This window comes from Leuresthes tenuis, unplaced genomic scaffold (genome assembly GCF_036924035.1).
Source record: "Leuresthes tenuis unplaced genomic scaffold, fLeuTen1.0.hap1 SCAF_21, whole genome shotgun sequence".
NCBI lineage: Eukaryota > Metazoa > Chordata > Actinopteri > Atheriniformes > Atherinopsidae > Leuresthes > Leuresthes tenuis.
This window is the reverse complement of record NW_027325375.1, coordinates 15,217,837-15,234,487: the sequence shown is the minus strand read 5'-3', so window position 1 is coordinate 15,234,487 and position 16,651 is coordinate 15,217,837. Positions and strand designations below refer to the sequence as shown.

The 16,651-nt window shown below is 38.2% G+C and overlaps 1 protein-coding gene across 2 annotated transcripts in view; it reads left to right on the top strand.

Moving 5' to 3' along the window:
• dclk1a (doublecortin-like kinase 1a) overlaps positions 1–16,651 on the top strand; it is a 47,023-nt gene that overhangs the window by 10,706 nt on the left and 19,666 nt on the right. For both annotated transcript variants that reach the window (XM_072375283.1, XM_072375285.1), the window contains exons 4-5: positions 6,674–6,773; positions 9,679–9,786. In XM_072375283.1, the coding sequence (XP_072231384.1) occupies positions 6,674–6,773; positions 9,679–9,786 (208 nt within the window). The remainder of the gene's footprint in view (positions 1–6,673; positions 6,774–9,678; positions 9,787–16,651) is intronic.

Here is a 16,651-nt window from a genome sequence, read left to right as displayed (position 1 = left end):
CCCTCTTTGTCATTTCTCATCTCCTGTCAGTCACTGATGAAATGGGGCTGTTGAAATGCAGCAGTAGTAGTGTGTGAATGTACCTCCATGTGCATGTTTGTATGCCAATCCTGCTGCTTTTAAGATTATTTCTGCATGTCATCCTTCTTTTCAGGTGCTGAGCCTTTGTTGTTTCTAAGACGATTTGGGAGACATTTTAAATTCCCTCAGAGTGCAAGGCTATGCCTTTTGGCTTTTTCTTTTTTGAGAGTGAGAACTTTCATATTTAGTACATGATATAGTATATTTAGACATGCCTGGGTGTACTTTAGTCTCATTAATATATTGATTCTGTAGTGGTCATTATGCATATCATTCCTATGAAATATCATGCCAACAATATTCTTTATTATTACAGTATATCACTGACTAGTAAATTAAGACTTTTATATATATAAATATATCATATTGTCCAGTTTTACAGCAAACGAATACATAGCACGTGATGTTCTTTGTCATCGTCCACATACTGCATGGCAATCTTAAACACTGAATGTGTCTGTTGCTGCCTTGATACAATGCTTTTTAAGTATTAAAGCTTTGTTCATGAGAATCAAAATTTTGACTCCTGTAACTTGCTCATTTTCTTCTTTCACTTTGGCTTTGCATGTCTGTACCCTTTGCCATTTCTGTTTGTGTCTCTCTTTATTTGTACAGTATCAATACATCCATCTGTTACTCTGTCCATCTCCAACTCTGTATGCACTCTGAGGTTAGTGTTTCAGAGCAGATTGGCAGGCCCAGTTAGCTGCTGTGAATTCAGCACCACGGATAGCTCCACCGAGCTTCCTCTGGTTTAACAGCGTGACAGCTCATCTTTCAAAAATTGTGGTCTTTCTGTGGGCTGGATTATGTTGCCCTTAGCGTGTGTCCTCTGTGTGACCACTGTGAATCTATTGTGGTCCAGAAGATTAGTGGGCTTTCAGGATTTAAAAAATTGTTTGACTGTTTGACACAGTCACAAAGAAATGCCTCTCTGTTTCTTATCAGTGAAAGATCAGGCATGAAAAATACAAATAAACTCGAGTTAAAGTAATCAAGGCTCAGAAATATGTTGAGCAAGGATGCAGACAACTCTTATCCCTGGGATTTTTTTCCGCTAATATTTTGTTGAGGATAAGTTTTCTACTTAATTTACAAATCATCAATTAGACCTGAATACAAGAGCGGAAACAGAAACAGCTGATGTAAAGGGGCACTGAGAAAGGCTGTCACTGATCATTTGTACCCAGTTGATCTGCAGGAGCTGTTCTCAAGGAATAGACAAGTTCTTTGAACACAAAAAGAAAATATTTTGTACCACTAAGGTGCTGGGAATATGATGTGTGATGCTATTCGTGTAGTGTGCACTCATCTTTGCATGGCTTTACAAAATGTTAAGTGTTAAATGCACATACTCTATGTGCATTTGTTTTCTGTGTTAACACAGATAACATAATGTCAACTTGCAGAGATTAAAGTGAGTCAGTTTTTTTGTCATTTAATACCAAAAAAGGGTTGTGCATCAATATTTTGCAAACTGACATTTGACACTATCTGATAACAGAAAATCAATCTTACTTGTTCCGGTTGTCATGCTCAATTGTTCTTGTGTTGAATGTTTTATTAGTATAGTCAATAAACAGTGCCACCATGTGGTGTTAATTATTTTTCTGCTACTGCTTATGATGACTGTTGTCATTCTGCAAATATTATCTGCAGCACCAAAACCAGCAGGTACAAACAGAAGAGAGAGAGGAGTAGATATTTTATAATTTTACACTAGGTGGCGTTGTGAGAACATGAAATGATTGCTGAGAAATAATAATTTGTTGTATAAGTAATTTTCAGGTGGAGATGGTTGTATACCTATCTGCTCACGAGGTTGTGACTTGTTGTGCAATACCCTCCATAAAATTCTTCTTTTGATTTTTTTTTTATATTAAATTGAATATCAAACAAATATACTTCCTCCCCTTTGTTATGTAAAATCACTACTTATGTAAGCTACATACTGCACACATGTGCAGTAAGCAATGTACGAAGGGAGACAACTGTTTATTAAGTCAGTTGATCTCTTGCTTTTCTCCTGCAGCCTATGTTTTAAGTTGACACGTCGTGTATATTTAAGATGCTCTGAAAACTGTAACCGATGTTTTTTAAAAAAGGCTGATGATTATGAAATTACATATTACCACAGCTCTACGTATTCTCTTAATCATCTTCTAGACCCTCTGTTCCCCTGTTCCTGTTTGTTTCATCTTGTCCTTGTTTCAGCAGCGGTAGGTGTTGTGTAACCGAACTGGTTCTCTGTGAGCAGGGAGCACCACAGACATCAAAGCAGAGAAAGGCTCGGAGCAGCAGTCAGGAATAGATCTCCTCTGTTACCTTTTTCCTGCTGTCTGTTTTCTACTTCTCTTACTCGGGGGAACTCAGTCATTTGGTTTTGTCTCTGACAGTTTTTGTTTTGATGTTCTTGTTGTTTTTCTCCTCCACATCTGAGCAGCATCTCTTTAAAAAAAAAAAGAAAAAATAGGGAAAGAAACAGTATTTAAATACAACTAGGCCATGATGATGCTTGCATGTGTTCATGTGAGAATTTGCATGAATGGCACAGTTCTATAGAGTATCATATAGTAGATAAAATATGAATGATGGAACTCTTTTATAGAGTGTGCACAAAGTGGCACGCAGCAGTAATGCACCAGTACTTCTGGACAGTGTTACCATAGCAACCATACTCTTTCACACCCCTCTCGGTAGCCCACAGTACATGTATTATGTGTCTGTGTCTCAGTTATCAGCTTAAAGATGTCTTCTCAGGCTTCATGTCCCTGTCCCCCTTTCTGCCTCCTTCCAACTCTACTTTTTGTCCTCAATACTCCTCTTTTTTTCAAGCATCATTGCACATGTGAAACAGTTTTGGAAATTAAATGTATTAAATACTCTTTGAAGAGTAAAACAAGATAAAAGAAAATCATTCCAAACAAATAATTAAGAGAAGCCTCCAACACAGCAACAAATTGGATCACTGGTTAATCAGAATTGCCAAACATTTTGCAGTCTTTTGACCAATGTTGGATTCTCTTCTATGTTTTTATAATACTGCTAATAATAACATACTGTACTAACTAATTTACATAGAGTTTGATATACTGAGATAAAGAGTGCAGACCTTATGTTGTAGTTTTACAATATTTTTTAACTATACCTGTGAGAGTAGGGTTCAGAAATAAAGAGACATACAGCTGTACTGTACCTACATGCAATTCCTAATTGCTGACACTTCAGTCTGTATACTTTAACTTCACCTTATATTTCAATGTGAAGTATTGTTACAGTAGTTATTACCCTTCCCTGTTCTATTTTTCAAACAAGTATGTTTATGTAACATATAAAAAAGGTAGCTAAGACTGAAGCTAATAATTATTTTCTGCATTGTACAAACTACAGATGATTTTCTTCAAAGATGTAGCGATCTAAGTTCTCTAAAAAAAAATTGGTAAATTAGGATGTTTTGACTGAGCTTCTGTCACAAATGCCAATTATTTTGATTTACTTTGTAACAATATTCAAAATTAAAATGAAAACTATAATCTATTGTGAATTACCAGGCAAGTAATATCATGCAAGACTTAAGGTTGAAGTCACACATTCTTTGATATTCAAAATAAGAGTCTCAAAATATCAATGCAGTGAAAATGAAGTGAAGCAAAAGTTTAGACTGTCACGGTCAGCTCTTCGTAACATTCCTTTTGGTCAGTAACAGAGCCTATTAACTATTCATCTTGCAGTTCACTCACTCTGAACTAGTTTTTTGTTTTTGTGATGTTTTTTTTGCCTGTCCTTCGTCTTGAAAGTATTTGGGATTCTTGAGCCTTCTTCCGTGCACTGCTGCTTGAAAGTCTGTCCACAGGCTTTTGATAATGTTTGGTTCAGGGTACCTCTCACTATTTTTTTTTTACAGGTGTTGTGAAATTTGCTACCAGAATTTATTGTTTTTTATCTGAATCCATTCCTGCCTCAATGAGAGAAATGCTCCCCAGTCGACTAGCTGCAACAGAAGCCCAAAGCATGATGGATTCACACCTATACATGACAGTAGAAATGTTTGTTTTTTTTTTATTCAATTTTGTACCCTTTAAAGATACCTCTGCTCCCTCTGGGCCTAGCTTCATTCCAACTTCCACAATACTTATTCTCAGCATGCATCAAACTTGTCTAAATGTTAATTGGCAAATTTAATAGTGAGGATACAGAAAGGGTTTTGCTCATGATGACTATTTCTGCAGGTATCAATTTACAGTAGAAACAAGCACCCCCACTGCAGAATCTGTTAAATGTGTTAGAGCAAAACAGGAGTGACAATTTGCCTTTTGAGCATTTCTATGAGTAGTTACTGGTCCTTTACAATCTTCCTATTGCCATCTTTTAATTTGTGATCACCTGTTAATTATTTAATGTTCACAGAGCTGGGTAGCTGCAGAAAGGAACCCAATGCTTCTGATTGTTGAGACAAGATTTAAGCTGCAAAATTTGCAATCAGTTGGCCTTTCAGTGAGCTAATTACATATTGAGATCTTGTTAATATTCATACAAGATCTCAAATCTTTTAGAGTGTCCAGTTTGCTTGGTCATCATTCTCTTTTCTTCACCACTCAGAACTTATACAAAATCCTGAAAATTATGTTTCATCTTTACTCTTGTACATATTCTAAATCAGTTTATCATCTATTCACTACTCACAGTGACAGATATTTTGATCCCAATGTGTTCTAATGCTTGCATGAAGCTGAGGGTCTGACATTTTTCTGTTGAAGATTAATAACTTGACTGAATGGTCATTATCATGATTAACGGCTCAATTATTGCTGATCAGCTGTTTTAATGAATTGACCAGACAATGCAGCATAGTTGTTACAAATGTGACACTAACACCACTAGCATCTGGGTCACAGCCATCTTTCCATAGAAGTGGAGCTGATCACCCCTGAAAGAATCACAGCGCTGTCTGGGGATGTCAGGAAACAAAGCAATATGAGCTCTGTTATGAAACTAGAATGTAATTTCCTTTCATGTGTGCTTGTGCAGAAACGTGTCTTCCTTTGATGTCTGGCCAAATGGGTGTGGACACAGACACACACACAGACAACAAACCCTAGATTTATGGTCTAAATGGAAAAGATCCATAAACAACACACCACAGATAGTCTAGGGTTGGGTAGGGGGTTGGTAGTGAAATTAGGTGTGGGCCACACGAACAAACACATACACTGAACAGGCTGTTTCCTGTTGATTGGATATTTTGTTCATAATGCTGTTACATCAACTGTAACTTTCTTTTGGGGTGTTGATTAGTGGCTAATGGGAAACTGAATATGTTATTGGATGTTAATTGCCATGGAAATGCAATAACAGACGCTTTGTGTTTATGTGGTAATTCTGGGCTTTGTTAGACCTGCAAGCAGCCTTAATTATAATAGCTCTTAATAGGTTTTTTGGTGGGATATTTGTCACAGTGGATTGATATTGTCTTGTATATTTATGGCTTGGGACTTAAATGTGACAGTTGGCCTGTGGGGTGTGATTAAAGTTCTGTGAGTTGATCATGCAGAGTTTAGATCAGATAAAATAATGAACTGTAGCATACATCTTACCATATTTCCCATCATAAGTAATCCATTAGAGGGTGCTTACAAAGTAATAAACTGAGCAGATAGGGTGAACTTTTTAATGCTTAGACTGAAGATTTGTGAATAATGTGGTTATTCAGCCTATGTCTGTGATGTGTCACTGTTTTTAAATCTATGCCCATCAGCATGTCACTGTACATTTGGTATTAACTGCACAGTAAGGAGTCTGTCAAAAAGGTGACAGTGACTCATTAAGACTGTGAGTCAGATGTAGATTTAATTTGCTATGTATTATTCAACAGTGATCTAACAACTTATCTCAAATTTGTGTTTCCTGGAAATCCCTTCCCTAGACCCAGGTTTTAGTCAGATTCACTGCGTTGTCTCAGTCTCTTGTATTTGTTATCCATTGTCGTGTGTGAAATACAAGTATTGAGGGGGGGAAAAAAAACCCTGCTTACCTCTTTGGATGTACGGTTTAATTGCTAATCAGCAAATAAGCAAATGAGCAAGGTCTCATTCTGGTAAGTGATAGACTGATGAACAGCACAGTGTTGCACATTTGGGACTTGTTGGGCATGCACAGAGAACAAGCATGCGCAACCAGACTCCCTTGGTGTTCTATATCAGTCTTCTTCTTAATTTGCCTTTTCACCCAAGTCAGGAGGACAAAAAAAAAGTTTTGAGACTATGTACAATGCAAAGCAGTTTGTGAGTGTTATCTGCAGTTTGTTATGTGTTTGTGTAGTTGTCACCACAAGTAAGGAAATTGGTCAATATGTCAAGAAAGCTGTCCTTTAAAAAATGGTCTAACCCTGCTGGGAAATTGCTTGTTGTTAGAGGCTCTCCTTTCCCCGAACAAATGATTGAACAAAACAGTCAGCCCCTAGTAGCTGAAAGTGGTCTTTGTATTTGGCAGCTTAATGTCTGTTTGTGTGTGAGAAGCCTGGAACACTGGTGGAAAAATGTCAACTGACCTGGAAAAATACTAACTCGTTTGTGTATGTACTGTATGTCTTTAGGTGTCATGTCTGCAGGACTTCTTCGGAGATGAGGACATTTTTGTGGCGTGTGGACCAGAGAAGTTCCGCTACCAAGACGACTTGATGCTAGATGAAAGTGGTGAGACGACTTTATTCTGACATTTTGCTTCTCCTCCTTCGTTCTGTCCCCTGTGAGCAACACTGTTGAAAAAAATAAAGGCAGAGTGCGTTTCTAAACAGTTCTGAAATCTGTTTTTATGGTTCAACATTATTCATCACCCATGCTGTATGCACTATAGTAGTTATATACAGTCTATTTATTATAGTTAGACTGTATATAAAAGATGGACATAGCCACTGTGATGTTGTCAATTAGTTGTAGATTTTTTTAAGTCTGAAGATTTCCATTTGGTTGTCAGCTAACACTTCCTGCCTTGATTAAAAGGATGCCTCTCTAACTCATGTTAATGTTAGGTGTCCCTCCACATTTTGTCAGAGCACTTGAGAAACCAAATATTTACTTAAAAAAATTAAGAATACGGGAATACGGGACCCAGGTGTACTCTCTCATTGTGGACACTTTTTCTTGATAGAAACACATGTTTACTGGCTGTAAAGTCCCATGGACAATGAAACCGACAACAACAACCTGTGGACAAAAATAGATGAGATAGATTAATTTCACTGTCTCTGAGTCAGCTGGAAGCTCACTCTCTGCCCTGCTGTGTGGGGCTGATATCTGTAGCCCAGTCACAAACATCAAATATGATAAACAAGTCTAATTATTTCTGAGCATTTAATGGCATCCCCTCATGTCAAATTTACGGGGTTTGCCCTGAGAGGAAGTCTTAGTTAATGGACTGGTAAGTTGTAGCCCACAGAGTACTGAAAATAAACACACTGTTACTGTAAATTAGACAGAAAGAAAAACATTTAAACTCGCCACTATCTTCTCACTGTCTCTGTCCCCTATGGTCCACTGGGGATACTTTCTATCCTGGTGTCACCTATCTGTGTTTCACTGTCTGTCTCTCCTGTTCCTACCATTTAGTGCTCATCTGTATTCTTACCCTCTCATCTCTCCTCCTGTCTCCTACATGAATGAGTGTGCACTGGCTTTTGTTCAAAGGCTTATTCAATTTGTTTGTTTCTCTAGTATCCTTTCATCCATTAGATAATACCCATCCCACCTGGGTCACCATCCTCCACCTCCACCCCCACCTCCATCCCCCTTTTGTCTATGTTCCTCTTTCCCCCCTCCCTCTCATCCCCACTGTGCCCAATAATTAACAAAACATAATACCTAGCTGCTTTCATTGGCCAGTCTTTCCCTAGTAACCCTCCTCTCCCTTGACAAAGATCACAAAACATCCTCCTACATACGACAAGGCTTAGAGGACCATGCTTCCATCTGAATAGTCACTGATTATTGATGATTTTCCCCATAAGCAATGGACCATCGATCACCTCTTAATGTATCTGTCAGATGAAAATTTCATTATATTCTCATGTCTGGAACAGTATGTGTGAATATAAAGATACAGCAAGTCATCGTGTCCACTGTTATCCCTGCCGTTAGCATCTGCGTTTGTTTTGTGGTGCATCCACTCAGTATTTCAAATCAGAATGCATCTCACCAACAAAGCGTGTAGCACCTTAAAAGATCTTGCAAATGCACAAAATGTTCTTTTTTCAAATTGAGCAGGAAAGAAATTCTATAGTCTCTAGTTTCCCAAAATTCATTGTCATCCGTTGCTACTAACGGAGCAAAGATATTATTTGAAATACACTCCATTATGGGATCCTTAGCAGGTAAATTGATCCAGTCATCTTAGATACTTAGTAAAGCTTCTGAAAAGTTCACTTGTCTCATTTGTATATGTCACTTTATGTAAAGTGATGTTCATGTTAATTAATTCTCTGAGGAGCTCATACCAGCTGCTGTTTGTCGTTCTTTTTGAAGAAGATATTTTGTAATGACCCTTCCCTCATTTAGGAATCTCAAGTTACTAAAAGTCACTCAAAATGCTGTCTTGACTAGACTGAAATATGAGTTTTTAATGTCCCAACAACTATTGCAGAAGGTATTTCAGTATCACAATATTCTCTCACTATCACTATCAGTTACAAGAAAGCTTAACGACAATAAAACAGAAGTTGTTTTTCTTTTTAAGAAACTTTTTTTGTAAATGACAAAGTGTGACAGGAAGTCAAGGGGGAAACTACATCTGTACTCACAAGAAAGATTCTCCATCTTCTCTTTTTGTATCTCATATTAAGAAAACATACATGGAAGGCTATGACAATCATGCAGATGATAGTAATAAACTATCAAACTAGAAAAATGTTCACTGTGTAGGTTTATGCATTTGTGGCGACAGGTAGGGATGTGATTAGAACACACTCATGCCTGTGCTGTTTTCTCTTTGGCAGAGGACAGGGAGTATGATGTAACACCTCCTCATGGTCTGGCAGACAGAGCAAGAGACAGGAACAGACAGACAGGAACACGGAGCGACAAACAAACAGACAGCGCGACAGAGAGACAGTCAGAGTCAGAGCTGTAGACAACTTCACCTCCTCTCAGCATCACTATAATTATCGCCTCTGCCTCGACTTCGGCACAATGTCATCATGTTAATACTCCGTGTTGTACATTAATCATCTTACCACAGCAACTACCACACAAGCAAATAACACATACACACACAAAGACAAGGACAGGCACACATAGCAGCCTGTGCAGTCTCCCTTTCCTTCTGGTCAAAAATGTTAATAAGATCTAATGAGGCTAAGTTAATGAACAGGAGAGAAGGGAAAGTATAGGGATGAAGGAGGCAGAGCGGTTGTATGAGTACCATCACATGGCTCATTTATCTCAATAATGTATCTGCAAACTATCAGACTTCCGTGATTCAAACGCAGTGTGCTCCTTTTTGTGGTCTTTTGGGATCATTTGACGAGATAAATAAGTCCAATTGAGGGAAATTGTGGGTATCAAATATTACCTGTCAGTTATATGTGTCGGTTTTTTGCATTTATAGAATGCCGTATGATGAAGTCAGTGACCTATGGAAAGATATTGGGCTCTCTGAACCGATCCTCCCCCAGGACTATCATCCAATCACATCGCAGCAAATCCCCAGCATCTGGTAAGCGGGTACATTTTTTGCTTCTTGTTTTCCTCTCTTCCTCTCTTTCGCTTGTTAATGGATTTTAGCATTGTTCCCCTGCATGTTTTTGTGCATCCTTGCATCTGTGTTTATGCAAGGAGAATATGCACAGCGTCTCAGACCCAGTGGACATCGATGCGAGTAGCCTATGTCCTAATACTTCCTCAGCTGATTGTTTAGTATTTTCTGACTCATTACTTCCATCAGCATCACAGCGGAGGATAAGTAAACAGTGCAATGAAATCAGAGTTCTGCTTAGTGCCTGGTAGTGTGATTGTGTGCATTTGCATCTCATTGCATGCAGAATATGAATTCAAATGACAATGATTTCAAAAGGGAGTGGAGAGAAATGCAAACGGGGTGAGAGAGGTAAAAAAAATAGGAAAAAGAGGGGGAGCAGGAGTGAAGATGAGAGGGAAAGAGAGAGGGCTGGTGACTCAATCCTGCAGCTCTCAACAAGCTGCTCTTCACCTGACATACTAATGAAATGGCTTACACTCATTTTGTACCTGCTCCATTGTTTGTGCCTGACAACACACCAGAAGCTCCTTTCCAGGCAACAGCAAACAAACTATTTCCACAAAAAATATATTAACACCACGGACCAGATGCAGCTGTTGGTCCAATCTTTGTGTGTGCCAAACACTTAGCAAAGGCTTGATGATTAGTTTCAGCTTTAACAAATGTCAGTTCAGTCTTATTCCTGATTGCACAGCTTGAGCTTCAACTGTGTGTGAGACATCTATAAATATGAAACAGTGCACATGACTTTCAATTTTCATTGTAATTATTTAATGATTGGACTTTACAGAGCACTATTGTTTTTGAGGGTGATTCGATGGGTGATGCAACAAAAAGAAATCCCCCAGAAATTCACAGTTTGAGCACCAGAACAAGCAGAGATGCATTTATTAAAGATCCTGATGATGATTGCAAATTAAAGAGCAAAATTCTGGAGGACATAATGAGGGAGAGTATGTAAGACGGAGCATAGATACTGCTTAGGTGAGAAGAGCAGGTTCTTGATGTTGATGACATGACTACTTCGGGGAAAAGGTTATGAAAGTGAGTCATGCACTATCTGATCTTCCTGGCAGCAGTGAGTCTGAAATGAAGGTGTATACAAATGTGTGTGCGAGAGAGCACCCCGAAGACATCAATAGAAGAGAAAACGAATCAGGGGTGGGATGGGGAACTGACTCGTCTTTGTTGCTATGGAAATGTAGCACAGTAAGAGCATGTAGCTACAGACACAATAGCTTGTAACACCCATATATGGCAGCGACTTCCTGTGAAATGGCCCGCAGTGAAGAGCAGAGCTGACTGACGCTCAGGCCCCCTGGAACCCTGAGTCAGACCAATCCTGCCATTTCTCTTTTTAGAAATGTTTCCCTTCTAGCGCTACTTAACATCATCTCATGCTCCTGTGTTGCTGTTGACTGTTTTGTATAGTCTCCTTACAATGTTGTCTATTTAAAATAGAAGAGTTAGGAGTGAAGCAGGGTTGGGCCTGGTAAGTGGATGGGGGTGGTACGGTGGTGTGGTGGTTAGCACCGTCACCTCACAGCAAGAGGGTTCCAGGTTCAATCCCTGCCTGTGGCCCTGTGATGGACTGGCAACCTGTCCGGGGTGTACCCTGCCCCTCGCCCGATGACTGCTGGGATAGGCTCCAGCCCACCCGCTACCCGATTAACAGACTGTCAGTATAGAAAATGGATGGATGGAGTTAGGAGTGAAGGAGGAAAATAACCAATGTATCTGTTGTTTGACACTTAGAGATCTCTGTTAGTTTTTCCTCTCTTGTCTTTTTTTCCACCATGAAAGCACACCACATCTTCCTTTCCTTGTTGGACAATTTGACCTAACACAGTCTTTGTGCTGTGCTGCGGTGCTCATTCCATTATTGATGTGTATGATTATACATCAATAATGGAATAGAATCCAAACTCACCACTGTTTTTTGAAGAAAAAAAAAGTTTTGAAACCATGGTAGCTGAATTTCACCTCATATCAACTAGGCACATTTCCTTGAAATGTGCATTTGTGATTGAAGGAGTGAATGTGTTTCAGAGTTTGCAGCTTCTTGTGGAACATGAAATGCAGTTTCATGTTCCATGTTCCACTGCAGTTTGAAATTAAGAAAACTAGGAGTTTTTCCAACTCCAATAATTGTGTAGAATAATGTATTTGCGTATATCTAAAAACGGACATGTGATCTAAAATTACAGTTGAATTATACACATTAGAGGACAAAAAGCTATTTCTAGATGTGTTGTATCATTTCTCATCTACACTGCCTGAGCTCAATAATGAACTCGGTTGGCTTTAAACCTCACAGCAGGTCTTCAGGTCTCACAGCTTTGAAGTCCCATCTTAATTTTCTCTTCAGCCAACACAGACCTAAAATAATTCTGTCTAATTCTGCCAGACCAAAAGCGCTGCACAGAGCAGATGTGAAGTGTGAATTTATCTCTGAGACAGAGACTGTGAGGGCGAGAGTGTGTATCGGAAACACGTGTGCCGTCAAACACCACCTGGGTCCCCTCAGTGGGCAAGTTTGCAGCTGAGACCTGGACACTGCTGAAGAGCAGAGGTGTACGTGAGGGCAGACGAACAGAGGAAAGGATGTTGCTCATGCACTCATACTCACAGTCAATGCAATCAGAAGGTGTTGCATTGTGAAATTGGAAATAAAAACTGAATGTTTACTGGGAAAAGATTTTTCCCCTTATTTGTTTGTCATGCAACATAGTATCAGATTTTGTGATACTCATTAAAAAACATATACGTCATTATTTTTTTTATTTGTAATTGAAAAGAAGTCATTCAAAGCTATCTAAATGTGGGAATATGTACACTGAACAAAAAAAATTGAATGTTTGATATGCATTTCACCACAGGCACACAGCTGTGAGATTGCGACATGCATTTCAGTACGTTTCAAAGTCGAAAAAATGGCTTTTTATTGCTTTGTTAAAAGCGTAATGTAAAAAAAACATTTGTTTTCAGAGGCATATTTTGGCATTATTTAGTCATCACTGCATAACAATGTATGAACTCTTTTTCTTTTTTGTTTTTAAGTCAGCACTAAAACTTCTTTGCAACCTAAATAGGACACTTTAATTATCACTCAGTGAGCTTGTTGGTCTTAGAAGTCTCACATTTTTACAACGGTAATGAGCTATGAATTTATTTAGATTCTTCTTCAACTTGAAGAAGGTACTGCTTCTATTCTGCTTTATTTCTCTGAAAAGACAACTGCAGTGGGATTTGTACAAAAGGTGTCTGTCTCCTTGTCCAGCTTAGCACAAGATAAATGTCCTCAATGCTCACATAGAACAAAGAGTTGTGAAATCTCTGGGGAGATGTTTCTCCATCACTCTTTGAACGTGATAAAGGACATTACCTTTCGATATGGAGGATATACAGGAAGAAAGAAGGGTCATATTTGGAATGATGAAATGCTTTTAGCTTTTATTTTTAAGATAATCCAATAATCCTTATTCCACCTGATACAAACATTTTCAGTCAGTGGCAACATCATTTGGTTGCAAATGTCAGTATTGTACTGTGACAATTTGTGACAATTTATTTTTCTGTGGACCAAAAGCGTTTTTTTTAATATGTCATCTGATCGTTCTGGCTCTTGGACACAAATTTGACCTCTAGATACTTATAAAGAATAATTCTGATTCTCTGCTTTTCATGACACTGATACAAAGAGATCTGCACCAGTTTTTTTAAGAAAATAGTCCATATTTGAAAGCTGGGGAATGTAGGAATGATGATGTAGACTTGAAGAATCTCCAGTCCAACAGAACTTTTTACACTTGGTTTAATTTAAAGATTCACCTAAAACTTACCCTCACAGTTAGGTTCAAGAATTAAAACTCAATTGGTTACATTTAAGAGCATAAAACGACTCCTTTCGCAGTGTTTACCATATATAGGAAGTTTCCTTTTCACAGTCACTCTGTTTCTGCAGTAGACACAAAGTTTCGAGGCGTGAAAGTGATCACCCATGGAATTCCATCATGCGTGGTGCCTCAAAACAAAGCAAACAAAAATGCTCAACTCATATCGCTCTGCCTGAATACATTGATCTTTGTTTGTGCAAATTTCATGTTTTTCCAAGAGACTGGGCTGCGCAATACATTCACAGTTATCTATTGTGTTCTTTTGTCCATACGCATTTTCTGTATTGTACAGTGAGAAGTGCATAAAAACATTTATTTATGAAACAATTCTATTGTGGATAGCTCTCAAAAGCAGTCAGACGAGAGAACAAAAAGAACTGTGAAACTTTTTTGTCTGTGCGTTGCATCGTTTGTGACGGCTTAGACAAACACATTTTACGATCTGCTGTCTTTCAAAAACAATAGACTTCTGAGAAATCCGCTGAATCCATTCAGAGTTGCCGTAATAACAAGCAGCTCTTCTCTGTGCTTCCAAGTGAAAGTGTAATTTAGTTCTCCCTCCTCTTTCTTACTGAAGAAGATCAAAACTTAGAAACCTATGTGTTGTATGGTTGTTAGGTGAATAATAGTAAAATGACTACAACTAATGAGCCATAATTTAGAAAATTAAATGATTTGATATGAGGAAGGAACATCAGAGTGAGAGAAAATCTGGGAAACTTTTTTCTTCTTTATGTAATCCATTTCACATGACAGAAATGTCAGGTATTCCCTCGTATATTGTGGAGTATTGATTTGGCATTTGTTCGTCAGTCATGTGTGGGTTGGCTGTTGCATGTCAGCCTGACTTTGTCATTACTCAAATTTCATTCTTAGATGATGTCACATCCCCAGCTGAGTTTTCATATATACTCAGACCAAAAATAATGTGTGAAAACAATTTGCACTCAAGCATAGTTTCTTTCCCCGTTTTGCCATCTGTCTCTCTGCCGATGCCTCTTGTCTGCTAAAATTAACAGGGGAGTGCAGATGGTGTCAGTGAGCATCACTCCGATACTTTGCGGTCTCACCTTTTTGTCACAAGCAACTCTGCATGAGGGCAAGACTTTGTTGTGAAGTGTGTACGGCAGCTGACCCACAAATAGATTAAATCCAATATGTCTCCAGAGGATCCACTGCTGGCAGAGGCTGTTTCTGAACTGTGAACACATGTTGTCTGCTGTTTTCACCTCTTTTCTTGCTTCTCCACTGTAGTGTTGATGGCTCATGATATGTTTTGTATCACATAAAAACGTAATCTTGACATGATGAAAGTCTATGTACTATTTTAGACATGAAGCTGATACATTTTCTCTTCTTATGATTAATAGGAAGATGGGCATTCTTGAAAGGGGCAGGATGCAGATTCTTGTTCTGAAAAGTTTAGCCAATGTCAAAGTGCCTTAAATCCAGTCTTTCTAATGGCAAACTAGACAAAACAAACATCATAATGTCTAAAGATCATTGAGAAAATGAACCTACTTCGCAACTGATTTATTATAACTGTTCTGGAAAACAGTTTATTGTCTCAATTACAGTTTTCTTTAACAAGGCTTCAGATTGGTTTTCTATGGTCTCTTTTAGAATAAAGTACTCAGTTAAACAAGGTGTGTTTTAGATTATGGCTACCTTATTACTGACAGCTTGCTTCTGTGTGAATGTGGTGTACTTAGTTTTTCTTAGATCCATCTCTTATTTGTCAAGAGTGGTTTATAAAAACAAACAAGAAAAACAACATGACAACAGCCAGAACGCCAAACCTAAAGCTTCAAAACCGCTGTTCATGGACAAAAAGTATGACTTCATTATCGCTTTATCCATCTTTTATATGCAGTCCATGTGACACTCTTGACTTTGCCTTTAGCATCACCATAAGGTTTATATGTGAGGTTTGAAGTCAAATAAAGAAAAAAAAATGTTATATAACTTAGCATTTCCTCTGGCATCATCAGGTCAAACTCTTAATTTGTCCAGTGACATTCACGTCAGCCTGAGTTGGGTTTTATGTTTCGTATTGTTGCATTCTACAGCCTCAGACAGGCTGGCTGTACACTCTTGTTTTCTGCTTTTGTAAAATACTTGAGCTGACTCATGATTGTCTGTTTAACTACATATAAAAGAATAATTTAACTAAAAATAGTAGAATTCCCCTCAAGCAGATCCATGCCCAATTTTAGCTGCATATCTACTCTATAATATGATCCACACTCACTTTGAGGCCATGTTTTTTTTAGTCTGCTTTTGATATTTCTGTTGTTGTTATTGAGTGTTATTGCTGTTATCTACCAGCACATCACAAAAGTAAAGACATGTATTATATGTTTATGTTTTCCATATTCAGCGTTGTTTGTGGCTCTCTTGTGAAGTTTTTTTGCAATCAAGGAAAATAAATTAAATTGAATTAAATGTACACAAATGGGAAAAAGCATATAAATCATCACAATCATTACACATACAGGAGAATAATCAGTTTTCACCAGTCTGGTAATATGGTACAATTGGAAACAGGCATAAAAACCCAGAACATTTTTTCTGATAAACTTAACATAATTAAATTTTTCTTTTCTTTTTTCATGACACCCAGTATGACTTTCAAAGTTTCAGTGGGTGGTCCCTTTTGTGCCCCCACCATACTGGTGTCTTTTGCAAATTGAGTGGAACTCATTTGTCGGTGAGGCTAAAAATAAGAATAGTAATAGTACAGTGGACATCTGACTGTATGTTTTAAGGCAAGCTGTGATGTTTTATCAGCCCTTTTCCACACTGTTTTGATGCCTTAACCCAGCAGCTGAAGGGGAACTGATTTTCAGCCCAGAGGTTTTGTGTCCTGTCCACCTTTTTGATGTGAAAGAAATCATTTAAATCAGACTAAAATTCAGTTCTTATTA